This window comes from Staurois parvus, unplaced genomic scaffold (assembly GCF_062004578.1).
Source record: "Staurois parvus isolate SC_StPar_1 unplaced genomic scaffold, SC_StPar_1.0 ptg000415l, whole genome shotgun sequence".
NCBI lineage: Eukaryota > Metazoa > Chordata > Amphibia > Anura > Ranidae > Staurois > Staurois parvus.
Genome location: NW_028318211.1, coordinates 2,227,111 through 2,246,915, shown reverse-complemented (window position 1 = coordinate 2,246,915; position 19,805 = coordinate 2,227,111). Strand labels below are relative to the sequence as shown.

The 19,805-nt window shown below is 39.8% G+C and overlaps 1 protein-coding gene and 1 pseudogene across 1 annotated transcript; both read left to right on the top strand.

The window, feature by feature from the left end:
* Positions 1 to 3,685: 3,685 nt before the first annotated feature.
* Positions 3,686 to 4,840, top strand: LOC149454844 (olfactory receptor 11G2-like). The gene has a single exon (XM_089686950.1). It carries the CDS (start codon positions 3,686 to 3,688, stop codon positions 4,511 to 4,513), a length of 828 nt encoding a protein of 275 aa, XP_089543076.1. The 3' UTR covers positions 4,514 to 4,840.
* A 13,560-nt stretch (positions 4,841 to 18,400) lies between these two features.
* On the top strand, positions 18,401 to 19,330 carry LOC149454843 (olfactory receptor 10A7-like; annotated as a pseudogene).
* Positions 19,331 to 19,805: the final 475 nt, after the last annotated feature.

Below are 19,805 nucleotides of genomic sequence, written 5' to 3'. Positions count from 1 at the left end.
GTTGGGCAACAGGAAGCCAGTGGAGGGATTGGCAGAGAGGGGTGGCAGATACAGAACGGTTAGTAAGGTTGATAAGTCTGGCAGCAGCATTCATAATAGACTGAAGAGGGTAAAGCCTGCGATGAGGTAGGCCAATGAGGAGGGAGTTACAATAGTCAAGGCAAGAGATAACAAGGGAGTGAATAAGTTGCTTAGTGGTTTCCGTGGTTAGGAACGGGCGGATCTTGGAGATGTTGCGGAGGTGAAGTCTACAAGATTTGGACAGTGATTGGATTTGGCACTGGAAGCACAGATAGGAGTCTAGGATTACACCTAGTATCCTAGCATGAGGGGAGGGACTGATGATTGTGTTATTGATCTTGATGGAGAAGTCAGGGGAGAGGGCATGGGATGGGGGGAATACTAAGAGCTCAGTTTTGGAAAGATTGAGTTTGAGGAAGTGGAGTGACATCCATGCAGCTATGTCACTCAGCCTTTAGTTGTATGTTATTCTGTAGTTTCCTTTAAATCCTCATTACAGTGCATCCAGAAAGTATTCACAGCGCTTAACTTTTGCCACATTTTGTTATGTTACAGCCTTATTCCAAAATGGATTCTTTTCCTCAACATTCTTCAAACAATACCCCATAATGACAATGTGAAAGAAGTTTGTTTTGAAATCTTTGCAATTTATTAAAAATAACAAACCACAATAACAAAAAAACCCCACGTGTACATAAGTATTTACAGTCTACCAGTTCCTGCCGCTGAAAAACATCCCCACAGCATGATTCTGCAACCACCATGCTTCACTGTAGGGATAGTATTGCAAGGTGGTGAGCGGTGCCTGGTTTCCTCCAGACATGACACTTGGCATTCAGGCCAAAGAGTTCAATCCTTGTTTCATCAGACCAGAGAGTTTTGTTTCTCATGGTCTAAGAGTCCCTCAGGTGCCTTTTGGCAAACTCCAGACGGGCTGCCATTTGCCTTTTACTGAGGAGTGGCTTCCGTCTGGCCACTCCACCATACAGACCTGATTGGTGGAGTGCTGCAGAGATGGTTGTTCTTCTGCAAGGTTCTCCTCTCTCCACAGAGAAATGCTGGAGCTCTTTCAGAGTGACCATGGGGTGCTTGGTTACCTCCCTGGCTAAGGCCCTTCTCCCTCGATCGCTCATTTTGGCCGGGCGGCCTGCTCTAGGAAGATTCCTGGTGGTTCCAAACTTCTTCCATTTATGGATGATGGAGGCCACTGTGCTCATTGGGACCTTCAATGCAGCAGAGATGTTTCTGTACCCTTCCACAGATCTGTGCCTTGATACAATATTGTCTCGGAGGTCCACAGACAATTCCTTGGACTTCATGGCTTGGTTTGTGCTCTAACATGCACTGTTAACTGTGGGACCTTATATAGACAGCTTTATGCCTTTCCTAATCATGTCCAATCAACTGAATTTCCCACAGATGGACTCCAATCAAGTTGTGGAAACATATTAAGGATGATCAGTGGGAACAGGATGCACCAGAGCTCAACTTTGAGTGTCATGGCAAAGTCTGTGAATACTTATGTACATGTGTTTTTTTTTTGTTTTTTTTTTTTAATAAATTGCAAAGATTTCAAAACAAACTTCTTTCACATTTTCGTTATGGGGTATTGTTTGTAGAATGTTGAAGAAAAAAATGAATTTAATCCATTTTGGAATAAGGCTGTAACATAACAAAATGTGGCAAAAGTTAAGTGGTATGAATACTTTCTGGATGCACTGAATGTACAGGCTTCACTAAAGACTTTGGTAAAGTTTTTAAAGCAAACTTCACATCTGGAATTGGGATGTAATCATAGATTTTAATGGGACTGGTGATTGTCACTTTGCTAACCCCTTCATGACCAGGGCCAAACCTTTAAGCCTAGTACACACTACTATTTTTTTTTCCGTTTATAATGCTGGGCGAAATGAAAAAAACCTGACAGCTCAGGAGGGACGGCTGTACTAACTATCTAACTGTTAGTATAGTGATCTTCTCTGCTGTGCTATTGTGTTTTGACAAGGGGAAGGGCCCCTCACCATAACACTCTGGCCATCAGTCTCAGCCATTGGCTGAGAGCGTTGATCAGAAGCCAGTCGGCAGACCTTTTCAGTCATGCACCTTTGACATAAGCCGACTGCTGTACAGACAAACTGAATGTCGGCCAGTTTCTATTGAACTGGCCGATGCCGCCAGACATTTGGCACAGTTCAATAGAAACTAGGCCTAACGCTCAAGCCCAATTTTGCAACTTTCACATGTGTTAATAAAACTGTACATATCGTCACAACTAGTTAGTGTATCCAGGTGCAATATACCTTGTTTTTCTTTCAGGACAAGGACAGATTTGACTTTTATTGGGTAGGAAATGTTAATGGATGTCTGACTTTTTTCTATTATCAAAAGAAAACCGGCCCAAAATAGTAAAAAAAAACTATTTTTTTTAAATATAGCTGTATATGTTTATGCCATTACCATGTACTACCACCAAAAAACCCCCTGCAATATAAATTCTCAGACTCTTGACAATCGCAGTAATACCACATACAGTACGTGTGTTTGTGATTTGTTCTTTACGCCCATAGTAGGGCCACTAAATGATAATACACATTTTTTTTCTCCTACCTAAACACATTGTCACTGACACTTGTACTCATACTGACACTAAATATAAAACCTTTTGTTTTCTTCACTGAAACATATGGATGCTAACACTGCCACTAATTGTCACCTGCACTGTCACTAACTGACATGACTAATGGACACTAACTCTAACTGACAATTACAGTGGCACAAACTGAAACACTGTCACTAACTGACACTTACACTGGCACAAATAACAATAAATACCTGATCAGTTTTCTAATTCCACTCCACTCTATCTAAAACTACAAAAAAAAATGCGTTTAGGTATACTTTAAGGCTTCATGCACACTGGATGTTTTAAAAATGCTCCTCCTCTTAGCAGCAGTGTTTGGGCAGACAAAATGTCAGATGCTTGAAAAAGCATTTAATGCTTTGACAAGCGTTTAGGCATGTTTACAGTGCTTGGTCATTAAATAATTTAATTGACCAGAATAATAATTTATTCTGGCTATTGAAATGAATTAACTATCAAACACTAAATGCACCTAGAGTTATCACGGGTTTAGGCACGTTTACATGCATCAATCTTTTTTTATGCCAAAACGCTGCTACTCCTGGACCCACTGGCCCTGGGTTTTTTTTCCTGTTGGTAATCGTCCCTGCCACTAAAATATTCTAAAAGTCTATGTGTGAATGGACAAAGGATAACACGAAGGGGCATTTGCAAGCAGTAAAAAAAAAATGCTTGACGCCCCTAAAAGTGGCTGCAAAAACACCATGTGTGCATGTGTGCAAAGCTTTGCTTGTACTTGCTGTGCAATTGCTGTTGCACGCACTGAAGTCTGCACGTGCAACATCTTATCCTTGTGCGTGATTTTGTTACCATACACATATTATTTTATGTATCATAGCAAAAAGACTTAGATAGAACATAATGATAAAGTACTTTTCTCTCTCAGGTATGCCATTTATGAATCAGAGTATCCTATCAAACTTTGTCCTTTTGGGATTCCCAGTGTCAAAAGAATTACAGCCATTTCTGTTCCTTGCTTTTTTGATCATATATTTAGTTTCCTTTGCTTGCAACTTCCTTATAATGGCTGTTGTTTGCTGGGATAATAAGCTTCACAGCCCAATGTACTGTTTCATTTGCACCTTTTCATTTTTAGAAATCTGTTATACATCAGTCACTATGCCTAGACTTGTGATTGATCTGAATTCGGATGACAAAATTATTCCTATCCCATTGTGTGTGGCCCAGTTTTATTTTCTTTTTGTCTTCGGTTCAACTGAAAATTTCTTGTTGTCTTCTATGGCTTATGACAGATTCACAGCTATTTCCAATCCTTTGAGGTATAATAGTATTATGACTCCAAAGGTATGCATATTCTTAGCAGCAGCATCATGGATAAGTGGCTTCCTGGCCCCCCTGATTCCAGCCATATTCCTCTCAATGACATTATTCTGTGGCTCTAATGTAATTGATCACTTCTACTGTGACTTTTCTCCATTACTTCACCACTCTTGTGATACTGGTGGTGTCTACATTGTTGAAACGGCCTTCTTCTCTTTGGCTTGTTTGGTTATACTAGGCAATTTTGTTTTCATTAGTATGTCCTATGGGCTAGTTGTGGTTATTATTGCTAACATACCTTCTTCCAGAGGAAGGAGGAAGACGCTTTCCACTTGCGGTTCACATCTGACTGTTGTCTGCTTGTTTTATGGCTCCATCATCTATATGTATGTCCGATCAGACCACAGTATTCCCTCCCATATCGATAAAGTGGTGTCACTATTCTACTGTGTCATAACTCCTACCTTGAACCCTCTAATTTATGGTCTCAGGAATCAAGAAATGAAGCAAGCAATTAAAAGAACAGTCAAATTTACAACCTGCAATGAAAATTCACTGTGCTACCTTTAAATATTAAAATACCCAAAAGAGAAGCTCCAGTCTCCCCCCAAACAAAATACTTTTAAAGGCAAATTTGTCTTTATTATGTTTTACATAAATTTTAACAATACAAAACATAAGAAATAATAATAACATGGACAAGTAAGTGGATACAACCTGCAACAAAAATTCACTGTGCTACCTTTACATATTAAAATACTAAAGAGAAGCTCCAGTCTCCCCCCAAACAATTAAAAGACTTTCCCGTCAGGGGATACGGGCATTTACTGAGTTGTATACATGATCCGAATTTAACCTGTATATGTTATCATTGTGCCTCTTTTCTCAATAAAATTGTTTTTGGAAAAAAAAAAGACTTTTAAAGGCAAATTTGTCTTTATTATATTTTACATCAATTTTAACAGTACAAAACATGAGAAATAATAATAACATGGACAAGTAAGTGGATACAACCTGCAACGAAAATTCACTTTACTACCTTTACATATTAAAAATGCCCAAAGGAGAAGCACCAGTCTCCCCCAAACAATTAAAAGACTTTTAAAGGCAAATTTGTCTTTATTATATTTTACATCAATTTTAACAATACAAAATATGAGAAATAATAATAACATGGACAACTAAGTGGATGGAAAAACATCACAGGCATGTCTATAGTCCATGCGGACGAATGAGAATGATTCTAAACAACAGCAAAATGGAAGTGTTTCAATAACACATATTACGGAAATTTCCAGAAAGAAACAAAACAAAAAAACATAGGTTCAAAGGGTGCATCTCCAGATGAAATACATGTCACAAACTGTGATAACTCTGTATAACCAAGAGTATGAACCCAAACAGAAAAAAAGGAGAAAAAAGTGTACAGAGAAGAGAAAAAAGAGAAGTCAGTTGTAAAGATAGTGAGGGAGAAGAAGAAAGCCGGTTGGAGGACGGATAAGGCAAAAAACGGAGTCAAGGTGGCCCCACACCAGTATCCCGTTAGAGTGACCCCGCTGCTCGCACCTGGTACGGGCCGTGGGGCCAAACCCGTGAATTAAAAGACTTTTAATATGGGGACACTTACCTGTCCAGGAATCCAGCTCTGTCCTCACCTAGCCAGTTTTTCAATTGGTTTTGGGTCCCTAGCGCTGGCATCTTAAGTAAGGGAAACGGGAAGTGAAGTCTTGGGGCTTCACAGCTGATTTCCCACTGCACATGTGTGAAGCGTGCTGCTTTTTGTGAATGGCCCCGCAGTCACATCACAGGTCCCAAAGGGCTGCGGGTGAAGGTGGGTGCGAACTGCATTTCAGATCGCCTTGGCAATCCGATTGGAAGTGGGAGTGGGTGCCTATCAAAACCAGGAACCCACTCCTCCCCCCCCCCAAAGGTGCCAATCATTAAAGAGGAGGGTGGATGCAAACAAGCAGATCTTCCCCTTTTAGGTGAAGTTCCTCTTTAAAATTGCAGCGCTGTCCTACTTTTTTTTTTTTAACTTAAGTGATAACTATTGTTTCACTTGTAGATGCATGTTGGTACACTTTTTGAAGCATGTCATTCTTGGGACCCAGAATTTCTTTGTGTGCCATGCATTTCTTAGTGTCTTTCCTTTCAGTATTGCTTGTTGTATGTCTTATTGCCCCACCTCTTTTCTTCCTTCCTTCTCTGGAAGATTTAATGTAAAGGAAGCAAATAAATATAATACAATCATTTTCTTAGAGACCTCTTTGACTTCACTGTTTTGTTACTTTAAAAAAAATAGAGCTGCTGCTACTAGGTCCAGCCCCTGGATTTCTACTCAAGATGTCTTGAAAGGTACCCCAGGTCCAGGCCTAGCAACACCCCTAGCTCCCGTGGTTCGATGATTAAACAAAACTGCTATTTGGAGGTACCTACGTAGTCTTAGTAATAACAAGAGCTTCCCTTGGCAGACCTCCATATCAATGTCTGCCCAGGCTTCTCTTCTTCTCTGTGTATTATATGGCAATCACATGAAATGCAAAACCATGCAATGTAAAGTCTGGGAGAACCTATTAATCCACAGAGGATATGTGCTCCAACAAAATAATTTTGATAGAAGCAAATTGGTGATTTTTCTTGCAAAGCTACTTTGGTCCAGGATGGATCAATAAAATATGCATATGTCATACCTGACTGATCCCCGTGTGGCCTGAACATCACTTTAATAATCGTCCTGACTACTGTGACAGCAGCATTCTTCTAAGTCAATTGCTGAGTGGCTGCCCTTCTGCATAGTAACCGAAGGGGGTGATTACTTGACACTGCCGCTATTTCGAGAATGCCCTGTATTTTTTCAATGTTCTCTGATTGGATGAGGTGGAGATTTTGACATCACTTCCCCACCTCTCCACCTCATCCAATCAGAGAATGCCTTGTTTTCACTGAGAAAATTCCAGGCTTTTTCTGTATGTTGCAGTGCTGATCAGGCAACTGCCAGGCTGAACTAGTAAATTATAAGATGGAAACAATCACCAAGTGATTACACCCCATACATGAATGCCAACATTACCATATATCTCTATGAAATTTTTTGTTTTTAAATTTGAAGGCATTCCACATGTCAACGCATAATTATATAAAACATATATGGAAGAACTTTCCCCAATATGTCTTGATCAAATTTTTGTGGTCTTATGTTTATTTTTATGATTTTTGTTTTTATTATTTTTTCTACGAAAATATATTTTGTACAACTATAATTGTTGAAATGTGGAATGCCTGTCAAAGAATAAGTTCAGCTTTGGGAATATGTTACATGTTCCACTCCTTTTTAGGGTGGAACATATAACATGTTCCTGCTCCTGCAGCCAACTCTGCGGCTGACAGCTTGTAGTTCTCAATGAACTACCAGGGTGCTGTTGAGCACTCTAGGTAGTTCATTGATTCTTGCTGTCAGCATGTAACTGCCTGCCTGCCCTACAAGGTACAAGCAGACAGCTTACACTGACAGCCTGCAGGAGCCCTGCATTGCACCCACAATCAGCTGATAGAGGGCGCAATGCTTTCCAGGCTACTACAATAACAAATAGAAAATGCATCTACAAAAAAATGAATTCATTATTTTTTTTTAAAGAGGAACCTATCCTTTAAGTCCAATCAAAATTCATATAAAATGTTTGTATAGTGAACTAGTAAATTAAAGAACTTATGTTTCAACAGCTGGATATCCCTTAGTCACTCTTTCCTGTTCCTCCAAAGTATCCTAATACTGGGATGAAACATTAGAGAATTCATTGTGCTCTACACAGATATTTAGAAATGATGTGTCAATGGACATTGTAGCTTATATAATGTTGTTTTATTATTATTTATTACAGGTACTTATATAGTGCCATCAATTTATGCAGCGCTTTTACATATAGTACATTCAGATCAGTCCCTAACCCTCAAGGGGCATACAATCTAAGGTCCCTAACTTAAATTCATACATACACATACTAGGGCCAATTTAGACAGGAGCTAATTCACCTACCAGCTTGTCTTTGGAGTGTGGGAGGAAACTGGAGTACCCGGAGGAAACCCAACCAGGCACAGGGAGAACATGCAAACTCCAGGCAGGTGGTGCCATGGTTAAGTTTCAAATCAACGACCCTAGTAATTCCAGGCGGAAGTGCTAACGATTTAGCCACTGTGCTGCCCATGTTTTGAAAAATATTGGCCCCCTAGGTGCACACGTTAGGCTGCCATCACTCAAGTGTTTTCGTGCTTGGAGGAATGTAAGGTAGATTGCTCTTTTTGAAAGGATACCTCAATGAAAACAAAACTGCACCTACCATATGTTTGTCTATATAGCACACCACAACATGGCAAATGCATTGTAGCGCACTTTTGTACAGGCGCATTAGTATATGCTGTGTATGTGCATCGTGTCCCTTTTTATATGTGTTTTATTATGTTACCAAAATCACTCACATATTTTAGCCATACCCATTTAAAGTGTTACTAAACCCAGGACCCTGCATTCACTACATCTGGTCTCCCACAGTACACAGAACATGGAAATGCAATTATTTTAGTAAATATAAACTGCTAAATACCTTTTCTCATCAGCAGTTAGAGCAGTCTTGGGACTTCTATCAGTGTCTAGCCGAGCACAAATTAAAGCTTCTAGGAGGAGTTTTCCTTCTACTCTAGGAGAATGCAGGGCCCCTGACCTCTGTCTGGACAGTGCTGATTGGCCCTGTGCTGATCGCTTGCACTCTCCCAAGAAAAAAAAACTCTCTAGCAATACACACCAAACTGAGCATGTGTAGAGTCTCTCCACAAGATATGTCTTATCAGGAGATAAGAAGGAGACACTGGAAGAAGGTGAGGATCAGAGAAGTCAGGTCAAAACAGCCTTTTTACAAAATGCAGAGGATTAACCCCTTAGGTTCCACAGTGAGTATAACAAGCATGCTTTACTGCATATACAGACTGATTTTACTGTTGTGGGTTTAGTAACATTTTACAGTTGATGCTCATAGTTGGTTGGTTGATAGTTTGATTAATGAATCCGTAATTCTGTCTGGCCAAGCACAAAGCCAGTTTAATACAAGAGTCCTGACTTGAGGTAATGTGTCAAGCGAAAGGTTTCAGTATCTCTAAGCTGTATCACAAGAATAAGGACATTTTCAGACAAGTGATGGGAACTTTCAGATCCCACTTAGGTGAAAATAACCGTAACTTTTATTTTAAAGCGAAACTCCAGAATTCCAGTATTCCTAACATAACTGTAACCCTTAACATAATAACCTAACCCTATTCTGACACTCATTAAATGCTAAACTTACTTTATCTGCATCAAAACTATTGACACTGACACTACGAGTTAAAGTGTTACTAAACCCACAACAGTAAAATCAGTCTGTATATGCAGTAAAGCATGTTTGTTATACTCACCGTGGAACCTAAGGGGTTGATCCTCTGCATTGTGTAAAAAGGCTGCTTGATCCTGAGTTCTCTGATCCTCCCCTTCTTCCAAAGTCCCCTTCTTATCTTCTGATAAGCCATATTGTGTGGAGACATTCTGCACATGCTCAGTTTGGTGTGTATTGCTAGTGAGGATTTTTTTCTTGAGAGAGTGCATGTGATCAGCACAGGGCCAACCAGCACTGTCCAGACAGAGGTTAGGGGTCCTGCATCCTCCTAGAACAGAAGGAAAACTCCTCCTACAAGCTTTAACATGTTCTCTGCTGGACACTGACAGAAGTCACAAGATTGTTCCTACTGCTGATGAGAAAAGGTATTTAGCAGTTTATATTTACTAAAATAATTTCATTTCCATGTTGTGTGTACTGTGGGAGGCCAGATATAGTGAATGCAGGGTCCTGGGTTTAGTATTACTTTAAGCTGAACACAACAGTAATAGTCTAAATGTACAATGTTATTTTCAAACTAAAAGAGAGAGTGAGAGAAAAATATCAGGCAAAAATGGATGGATCGTTTGTTCACTAGTAAGGCCCTTGCAGTACTGGAATCCTTGGTTCAATGAACTGTCTGAAGTTTAGTGACTAACACATTGGTCTCCAAACTGCGGCCCTGGGGCCAGATGTGGCCCTTTGCTTGCCCCTATCAAGCCATTGCCCCTATCAAGCCACCAACTGATACCAATGATGGAGCACTATCCCCCCTACTGGGGCATATTCATCTCATTGATATCAACAATGGGACACCAATCCTCCTATTAAAACCAATGATGGGGCACTGATGCCTGAGCATTTTCTACTCTCACTAGCCACAGCCCAGACCCCCCCCCCAAAGCCTGAAAGACTAAACTGGCCCTTTGCTTTGAAAGTTTGGAGACCCTTGGACTAACATATTGCAGAACGCCTTAGGCTGGCCATGAAGAAGTGTAGTTGTAGTAGTGAAATGAATGATCTAGGCCAGGGGTGTCAAACTGGCGGCCCTCCAGCTGTTGCCAAACTACAAGTCCCATGAGGCATTGCAAGATTGACAGTTACAAGCATGACTCTCAAAGGCAAAGGCACAGGGGCGGACTGACCATTCAAGCACATGGGCACTGCCCGAGGGCCCTGGGTCAGTAGGGGGCCCCATTAAATGCCCCTGGTACCTTTTTTATAGGTTTTTTTGAGTGTGGGCAAGGACACAGGGGCCCCATGATCCCCTATTGCCCGGGGGCCCCATGAGTTGTCAGTCCGCCCCTGCAGAGGCATAATGGGACTTGTAATTTTGCAACAGCTGGAGGGTCGCCAGTTTGACACTCCTGACCTAGGCATCACAGTCATTCAATGAGTGTTGGAGACCTGTGGTTAAAGGCCATGAAAATATAATCAACTTGATGAATTAGATATGGGCACCCTAGTTTGTAGCAGAGTAAATGATATGCTAGCCAAAAGAAGGCAGCCAGTCTGGGAACTGAAAAGAAAATCTCAACGCCAGCAGCAAAGCATTTGACTCATTCAGCTTTTATGTCAAGATGGTGTCATTAGACTCACGTAGTCTTTAATATACAGTATACTGTTATTTATATACAGTTTTATTTCCTAACCATGAAGAAAAACTATACAATGCTATCTGCAGTTCAAATGCCACCTCTGGGACTGTCTTACAATGATATCTTGTAGACTGTTTGCTGTACATATGTGGAAGAGATTGTCCTTGGATAAGTGCCATAAAGTAACCTGTTGTTTATCTGTCACACATTCACCAATGACCTAACTACAGCACCTGCAAGATTGCAATGATTTATGGCGTACACTATGTATTCACAGCATTCTGCTTTTCATCAGTAATTTATACAGTAGATGGTAAGCAGCTGAAGATACGGTAGTTACAATCAGAATTTTTTTTTGTACAATGTGATGCATTCAGTAGGATATAATAAAATTTGCAAGGATTTGTATGTTTAGGTTTGTGAGTACAAGGATCCAGTTAAAACTCTATGTGTTATTGCTGCACCCTAAAGTCACTTAAAGTGTTACTAAACCCCGGACTCTGCATTCACTATATCTGGTCTCACATAGTACACACAACATGGAAATGCAATTATTTTAGTAAATATAAACTGCTAAATACCTTTTCTCATCAGCAGTCAGAGCAATCTTGTGACTTCAGCAGAGCACTGGTTAAAGCTTGTAGGAGGAGTTTCTTTCTGCTCTAGGAGGATGAAAAATCTCTGACCCTCTGTCTGGAAAGTGCTGATTTGCCCTGTGCTGATCACATGCACTCTCCCAAGGAAAAAAAAAAAACCTTTCTAGCAATACACACTAAACTGAGCATGTGCAGAATGACTCCACATGATATGTGGTGATAAGAGGGGGGCATTTAAACAGGAGGAGGGGTAGAGAAAAGAGGATCAAAAAGTCTTTTTACACGATGCGGAGGATTAACTCCTTAGGTTCCACAGTCAGTATAACAAGCATGCTTTACTGCATATACAGACTGATTTTACTGTTGTGGGTTTAGTAACACTTTAATGTGAAGTGTCCGCTAAGAGTTGAGAGCTGGTGGCTAGTGGCTAAGGATGTTGGATCTTGCTGTTGCATAATAAATTTAACTTTTCCACAATAGGTGCACTGTTAATAGAACTTACAATTCAGCATGCTTTGACACATTGTAAATGTTTATTGCATGAAGCTATTTTTTAACTGTTTACAGTGCAAATATAATAAATGTTCTTTTCTGAGACTTATGCAGGCCATAGACGGGTCAAAAACCGGCCGTTTAAAAAAACAAAAAAAATGAAAAATCGGCCGTTCAATAGGCCGACGTTACCACCAATGGTAAAAAAAATCGGCCAATTTTCGTCCCGTCTACGACCGGCATTTAATTACTTCTGTCCCTTGCAGAGAGCTCCGCTATTATATTTGACATGAAAAAGTATTGCGGGTGCAACAATGTATCTATTTGTATCCATTTCGGATACAGATGTTTTTATTCGGATACAAATAGATACATTGTTGCAACCGCAAGACTTTTCATGTAAAATATAATAGCGGACTGGAATTCTTCTTCTTTTTCTTCTTCTTTTTCTTCTTCTTGCAGGTCACGGCTCATGTGCAGATTTTTTATCGGTAAAACGATCGACCGATTTGCCCATCATTGCCAGGAAAATCGGGCGATCGGCAACATCGGCTGATTTTTTTCCAACTTTACCGATAAAAAAATGTGCCAAAACCCCGAAAAACGACCGACCAATTAACTCATTAACGGTACGAAAATCGGACGATTTTTTTTCAGCCATAAAATCGGCCGATTTTCGACCCGTCTGTGGCCTGCATTAAGTTGGCCATACGCTAATAGATTTCCATATGTAAATCTGTATGAAAATTCTCAGTGCATTCAATGATTTGACTGATGTTGTTTGAAAGTACTTCAAAACACTGTTGGCTTTAACATTGTACTTTGAAATAAATGGACTTGACAAAATGAAAATCGCATACACAATTTGTTTGAGAAAGAATTTCCATCCTGCTCCTTCGAATTTTCTCAGCACTGTGGTCAAAAATTAATGTCGACTTTACCCCATAATTGATTTGGAAACTGAATGAATGTTCTTAAAACCCTCAAAACTGTGACCATGCTGTCTCTGACAGCTCAACACCAGCTACCAACGACTGGGGGTTGGTAGGATGGGCTCCTGATTAAATTAGAACTGTGCAGCCAATCACAGTATCTGGAGATCAGGAGCCTCTCTTAATGACCCCATTTCTTGCTGGCAAAAAGGATTTAACAGAATAGGTAATTGGCTGAATGATCAGATGGGGGGTAACATTAACTTGTAGGTAACGTTAGAAGCAATAATGAAAAAGCAGGTTCAGGATAGCAAAAAAACATTCATACACGGCTGAATAATGAAAGCTGCACAAACATATGAAAGCTGCATAAACTCTCAAAGTGTTACTAAACCCACAACAGTAAAATCAGTCTGTATATGCACTAAAGCATGCTTGTTATACTCACTGTGGAACAGAAGGAGTTAATCCTTTGCATTGTGTAAAATGTTGTTTGATCATGACTTCTCTGATCCTCCCCTTCTTCCAGTGCCCACCTCTAATCTCCTGATAAGACATATTGTGTGGAGTCACTCTTCACTTGCTCACTTTGGTGTGTATTGCTAAAGAGTTTCTTTTTTCTTAGGAGAGTGCATGTGATATGCACAGGGCCAATTAGTGCCGTCAGGGGTCCTGCATTCTCCTAGAGCACAGTGAAAATGCCTCCTACAAGCTTTAACATGTGCTCAGCTGGGCACTGAAGTCAGAAGACTGCTTTAACTGCTGATGAGAAAAGGTATTTTGCAGTTTACATTTACTAAAATAAGAGAGAGAGTGAATGCAGGGTCTTGGGTTTAGTAACACTTTAATAGCAATGTCTCTGTGACTAAATCAGGGTAACAAATGACTGCATATTATAGTCTCTATAGGAATCTATAACAAGGGGGGGGATTTATCAAAGCTGGAGCAGACAGAATCTGGAGCAGCTGTGCATAGCAACCAATTCGTTTCTATCTTCAGCTTGTTCAGTTAAAATTTTACTAAACCCAGGACCCTGCATTCACTATATCTGGTCTTCCACAGTACACACAACATAGAAGTGCAATTATTTTTGTAAATATAAACTGAGAAATACCTTTTCTCATCAGCAGCTAGAGCAGTCTTGTGACTTCTATCAGTGTCCCGCAGAACACTGGTTAAAGCTTGTAGGAGGAGTTTGCATTCTGCTCTAGGAAGATGCAGGACTGCTGACTTTTGTCTGGACAGTGCTGATTGGCCCTGTGCTGATCACATGCACTGTCCCAAGAAAAAAAAGCTCTCTAGCAATACACACCAAACTGAGCATATGCAGAGGACTCCACAAGATATTTCTAAGATAAGCAGGAGGCACTGGAAGAAGGTGAGGATCAGAGAAGTCAGGTCAAAACAGCCTTTTTACACAATGCAGAGGATTAACCCCTTAGGTTCTACAGTGAGTATAACAAGCATGCTTTACTACATATACAGACTGATTTTACTGTTGTGGGTTTAGTAACACTTTAAGCTTTGAATAGGAAAGATAGAAGCTGACTAGTCACCAAACACAGCTGCTGCAGATTATGGCTGCTCCAGTTTTTAAAAATTCCCCTCGGAGATTCTAGCTGAGAATCATTACTTCAGCACTACAGTTCAGAACACAAAGACTTGTAATTATACTCATAAAATAGAACTTCTCTCAGTGAAGTGCAGGGTAGCTTTGGTAACACAAACTGCTGGAGAGATCTCATGCACAAGGGCATAGTGCCACCCCACTGGAACTGAAGTATTCAGGTAGCATCTGGGGAGGGGATTCCCACAGTAGATGGGACTTTAGGAGAAGTTGCATGACATTGGGCTGCTGTCCAGCTGCCCCCACATTGGTCCTGTCAGGGAAGGGCCCCTCACTTGGATGTACAGCAGATTCAGAACATGGGTGGTATAGATGGTGCCACAGCTTATTAGTTACAATCACAGAATCCCAAAATATTTGGGCTATTAAGGTACCAGATATCAAATAATGACAACTACATAACAAATTTTTATTTTTACACAAAAAAAGGGATTATACATAAAACACATAAAAAAGGGAAAGGATTCTGAATAATTAATATGGATGAACCCAAAACAAATATTCAACCCTCTATAACCATATTACACTAATATGTCAATATAGACCAGCATTTTTCAACCACTGTGCCGCGGCACACTCGTGTGCCGTGAGATATTGTCTGGTGTGCCGTGGGAAAAATTGCAATTTCATCCGTAACATGTGGCCTCGGCTCACAAATAGACCAATCATTAGAACAGCAATGGGCAAACTACGGCCCGCGGGCCGTATACGGCCTGGCGGACCTTTTAATCTGGCCCGTGGAGCGTGATACTGTCAGGATGATCTGTCCCCCTCGACGTATCTGCGCATGTGCCGGAGATCGCCGATCGGCTGCTAATGCCTGAAACTGGCACATGCGCAGATACGTCGAGGGGGACAGATCCTCATAGGAGACAGATTTTCATGCTACACCGGAACGGCGAGAGGAACGCGTGGAGCAAAGGTAAGTGAATTGACACAGGGGGGGCTTGGGGACTTAATATGGGGGATGAATTAATATGGGGGATGAATTACTATGGGGGATAAATTACTATGAGGGATGAATTACTATATTGGGGATGAATTACTATGGGGGATGAATTACTATGGGGGATGAATTACTATAGGGGGGATGAATTACTATGGGGGATGAATTACTATATGGGGGATGAATTACTATGGGGGATGAATTACTATATGGGGGATTAATTACTATGGGGGATGAATTACTATGGGGGATGAATTACTATATGGGGGATGAATTACTATGGGGGATGAATTACTATATGGGGGATTAATTACTATGGGGGATGAATTACTATGGGGGATGAATTACTATATGGGGGATGAATTACTATGGGGGATGAATTACTATGGGGGATGAATTACTATATAGGGGATGAATTACTATGGGGGATGAATTACTATATGGGGGATGAATTACTATGGGGGATGAAATACTATATGGGGGATGAATTACTATGGGGGATGAATTACTATATGGGTGATGAATTACTATGGGGGATGAATTACTCAATGGGGGATTAATTACTATGCTTACTATGGGGGAATATTACTATACTTACTATGGATGACACATACACATCATTCATCTACTCTTGGTCCGGCCCCCGGGTCCAATTATAAAATACTTTATTATTTCATAATAAAGTAATTATAAAATAATTTCTTTGTGTTTGATTCCTATTCAAGAGAATTACTTTATATATAGTCAATATAGGCACAGAGGTAAATTTTTTTAACATTTTCTAATGGTGGTGTGCCTCGTGATTTTTTTCATGAAAAAAGTGTGCCTTTGCACAAAAAAGGTTGAAAAACACTGATATAGACAATTGCTCTGTCCAAAGAAGGACCATGTGCAATACTATAATTACATTTTATACAAAGAAGGAGGAAAAAGGGTCACCATTGATCTCAGGAGCAGTACATATCAGAATCTATTTACAATCTATAAAACAAAAAACAGTAAGTATGCACAATGACAATTTCATCTACAAATACACATCACATTTTCTCTTGATACGTGTAGAGCTGAATGGTGACCCTCTTTTCTCCCTCCTTGTATAAAATGTAATGATAGTATTGTACATTGGTCCTGTTTACCTGTTTTTTTTTTTAACGCTGCAGGATTGAAATGAAAGTTAAACATATGCACACATTGAAATCACACCATTAAAACAGCCCTCTGCTAAGAACAGTTTGCATCTAAACTGACCCCATAATTCTTACACAAATTAATGAAAAAATCCTAAAAATTTCTCTTGAAAAAGCCAACGGTTAAACATTATTATTATACAGGATTTATATAGCGCCAACAGTTTGCTCAGCGCTGTACATTATAAAGGGAGACAGTACACGAGACAGTACAGTAACAATACGATTCAATACATGAGGGGTTTGAGGGCCCTGCTCCTTGGAGCTTACAATCTAGGAGGGAGGGCATAGTGGTACAGGAGGAAATAGCTGTGGGGGATGGAGGAGTGGTAGGAAGAGAGGAGAAGTTCAGTAATTAGCTGAGGGCAGGGTAGGCTTCCCTGAAGAGATAGGTTTTCAGAGTGCACCTAAAGGTGAGGAGAGTAGGTGACAGTCTGATGGATTGGGGTAGGGAGTTCCAGAGAATGGGGGAAGCCCTGGAGAAGTCCTGTAGACGGGCATGGGAGGAGGAGACCAGGGAACCAGAGAGTAGAAGGTCTTGTGAGGAGTGGAGAGTACGTTTTGGGTGGTATTTGGATCCCAGATCGGTGATGTAGTTTGGGGCAGTATTATGAATAGCTTTAAAAGTCAATGTTAGCATTTTGAATTTGCTCTGTTGGGCAATCGGAAGCCAGTGGAGGGATTGGCAGAGAGGGGTGGAGGATATGGAGCGGTTAATAAGGTGGATAAGTCTGGCCGCAGCATTCAAGATAGACTGAAGTGGAGATAGCCTGCAGTGGGGTAAGCCGATGAGGAGGGAGTTACAGTAACATAACATAACCAAACCTTGTCCAATTTAAACAAATGGTGAACAACAGTCTTTTGTGTTTCATAGTGTTCTGGAACTTCAACAGAAAACTGACAAGTCTACAACAAAAATAGATGAAATAAAGCTGGAAACAGAGAAAGACAAAACAAAAAATCTAGGACATCTAAGGAAAATTTGTATGTATGGTATAGATCAATTAATAGTTAATTTAGTAAAAACGTAATGAGCTTATTGAAAGGGAATCCACAAAGGACTTACTAGCAATTTGAAAGAATTCTTTGGAGACTTTATTAAAATCTGTGTTTCTTATGCCACTGTGCACTGAAACCTACCACCTACCACCAGGTAGACTATAAATCAGTTAGTATCTGACACTTGTCATTAAACTGACATGTACTAAATCAAACATGAATCATTTGACCATATCTTCACTTCTTCAGAGACAATTACAAACATAACACTGTTTTCTAAAAAATAACAGGATTTATGGTAGATATACTATATAATGTTTTGGATCACAGTTTTTTAACAGTAATTTGTATTCCTAGAAAAAAAAACATTGTTTAGGATTTTATTGTTGTACAGACTACTCAATCAGAACACTTGTAGCCTGTAAAGATACATTTTAACAAATTATTTACTATGTATAAAACACAGGTAACTTAAGAAATTGGGTGTTAAAATCATTGTAGCACTTAACATGCTTGAAAGACTGACAGAATGTTATTGATAACTTCTATTGGCTGGCATATTATTATTTCGTATAAGTTATTACTACTTTTTATTTTACTTTACCTTTGTGTATATCTCTTATTATTTAATGTTTCTTATCTCATTGTGTATGTTTTTCATTAAACAGATACTATGAAAGTATGGCATTGCAAAATAGCACACAAGTTACAGACTTTATTTTGCTTGGCTTCTCCTTGTCTCCAGATTTAAAAAAAGTTCTATTCATCTTAACACTGGCTTCCTATTCTATTACCTTATTGGCCAACATGCTAATTATTACGATTGTTCGTATGAAATCACAACTTCAGATACCCATGTATATTTTTCTCAGTCACTTCTCTCTGATGGAAATGGGCTACACAACAGTTATCATCCCAAAAATGTTGCAAGGTCTCTTGTTTGAGACTGTAACTATATCCATGCATGGGTGTCTGACCCACTTTTACTTCATATTTTTTTCCGGTACTCTAGAAAATCTTCTTCTGGCTATCATGGGATATGACCGTTACTTGGCCATTTGTAATCCTTTACGTTACTCATCAATAATGACCCACTATGTTTGCTATCAGCTGGCCTTTGCATCTTGGATAAGTGGGTGTCTTATTCCCTTTATGCCAACAATTTGGGTGTCAAAGTAATTTTTTTGTGATTGCAGAAAAATTGACCATTACTTTTGTGATTTTGCACCGTTGGTGAAGTTATCCTGTTCTGATACCTCAATAGCAGTTAAGACTTTCTTTGGACAGGGTATTATACTAATATTAAGCTGCTGTTTTGTGATCTTAGTATCATATATCTTCATTATATCCACCATTCTTACCATGTCTTCCACTAGAAGTCGTCAGAAAGCTTTCTCTACTTGTGCATCACACCTTACAGTTGTAACTATATTCTATGGAACCATTATTTCTACATATGTAAGACCTTCAACTGGAAATTCATCTTACATTGACAAAAATGTATCTGTATTTTACTCTGTTGTGACTCCATTGCTTAATCCTATAATCAACAGCCTAAGAAATTCAAGTATTAAGTTGGCAATACAAAACACAATCAAGCAGCTACTGTAATTTCATGTAATTACAATTGTCCTTTTCAAAATTGTCAATTCTAATAGCAGTTAAAGCTACTGTCTGTGCAACCTCTCCCCCTCATAGCCCCCATCCCACTTCTAACTAATTGCTGACAAAAAAAATAAAAAAAAACAACTAAAGGCCCATTTTAGTTACGTAAAGCCCTAGTCACCTGATATTCCAGTCTTGAGAATACCAAGTGCAGGCACTTCTGCAGTGCTGGACTATGAGGCTCCCATACCCAGGGTGAATTAAGGCAAGTCTAGAATTCCTTCACCAGGTATTCCAGCAAAAAATGCTAGGGGTAAGAGGGTGATCAGAATGAGGGGGGGGGGGGATTGGTGGTGGTGGTAAAACTTTGCCTAGCCAAAGCCTTGGGCTTTAAAAAATATCTTTGGATGCTTAGCAGTGCTATTTGCTATAAGTTGGGTAATTCACAATGTACTACTTCAAGTTCTGCAGCAAAGTTAAA

Bases quoted from the DNA above. Each gene is read 5' to 3' on its own strand.
- LOC149454844 (XM_089686950.1), top strand. From the start codon at position 3,686: ATGGCTGTTGTTTGCTGGGATAATAAGCTTCACAGCCCAATGTACTGT.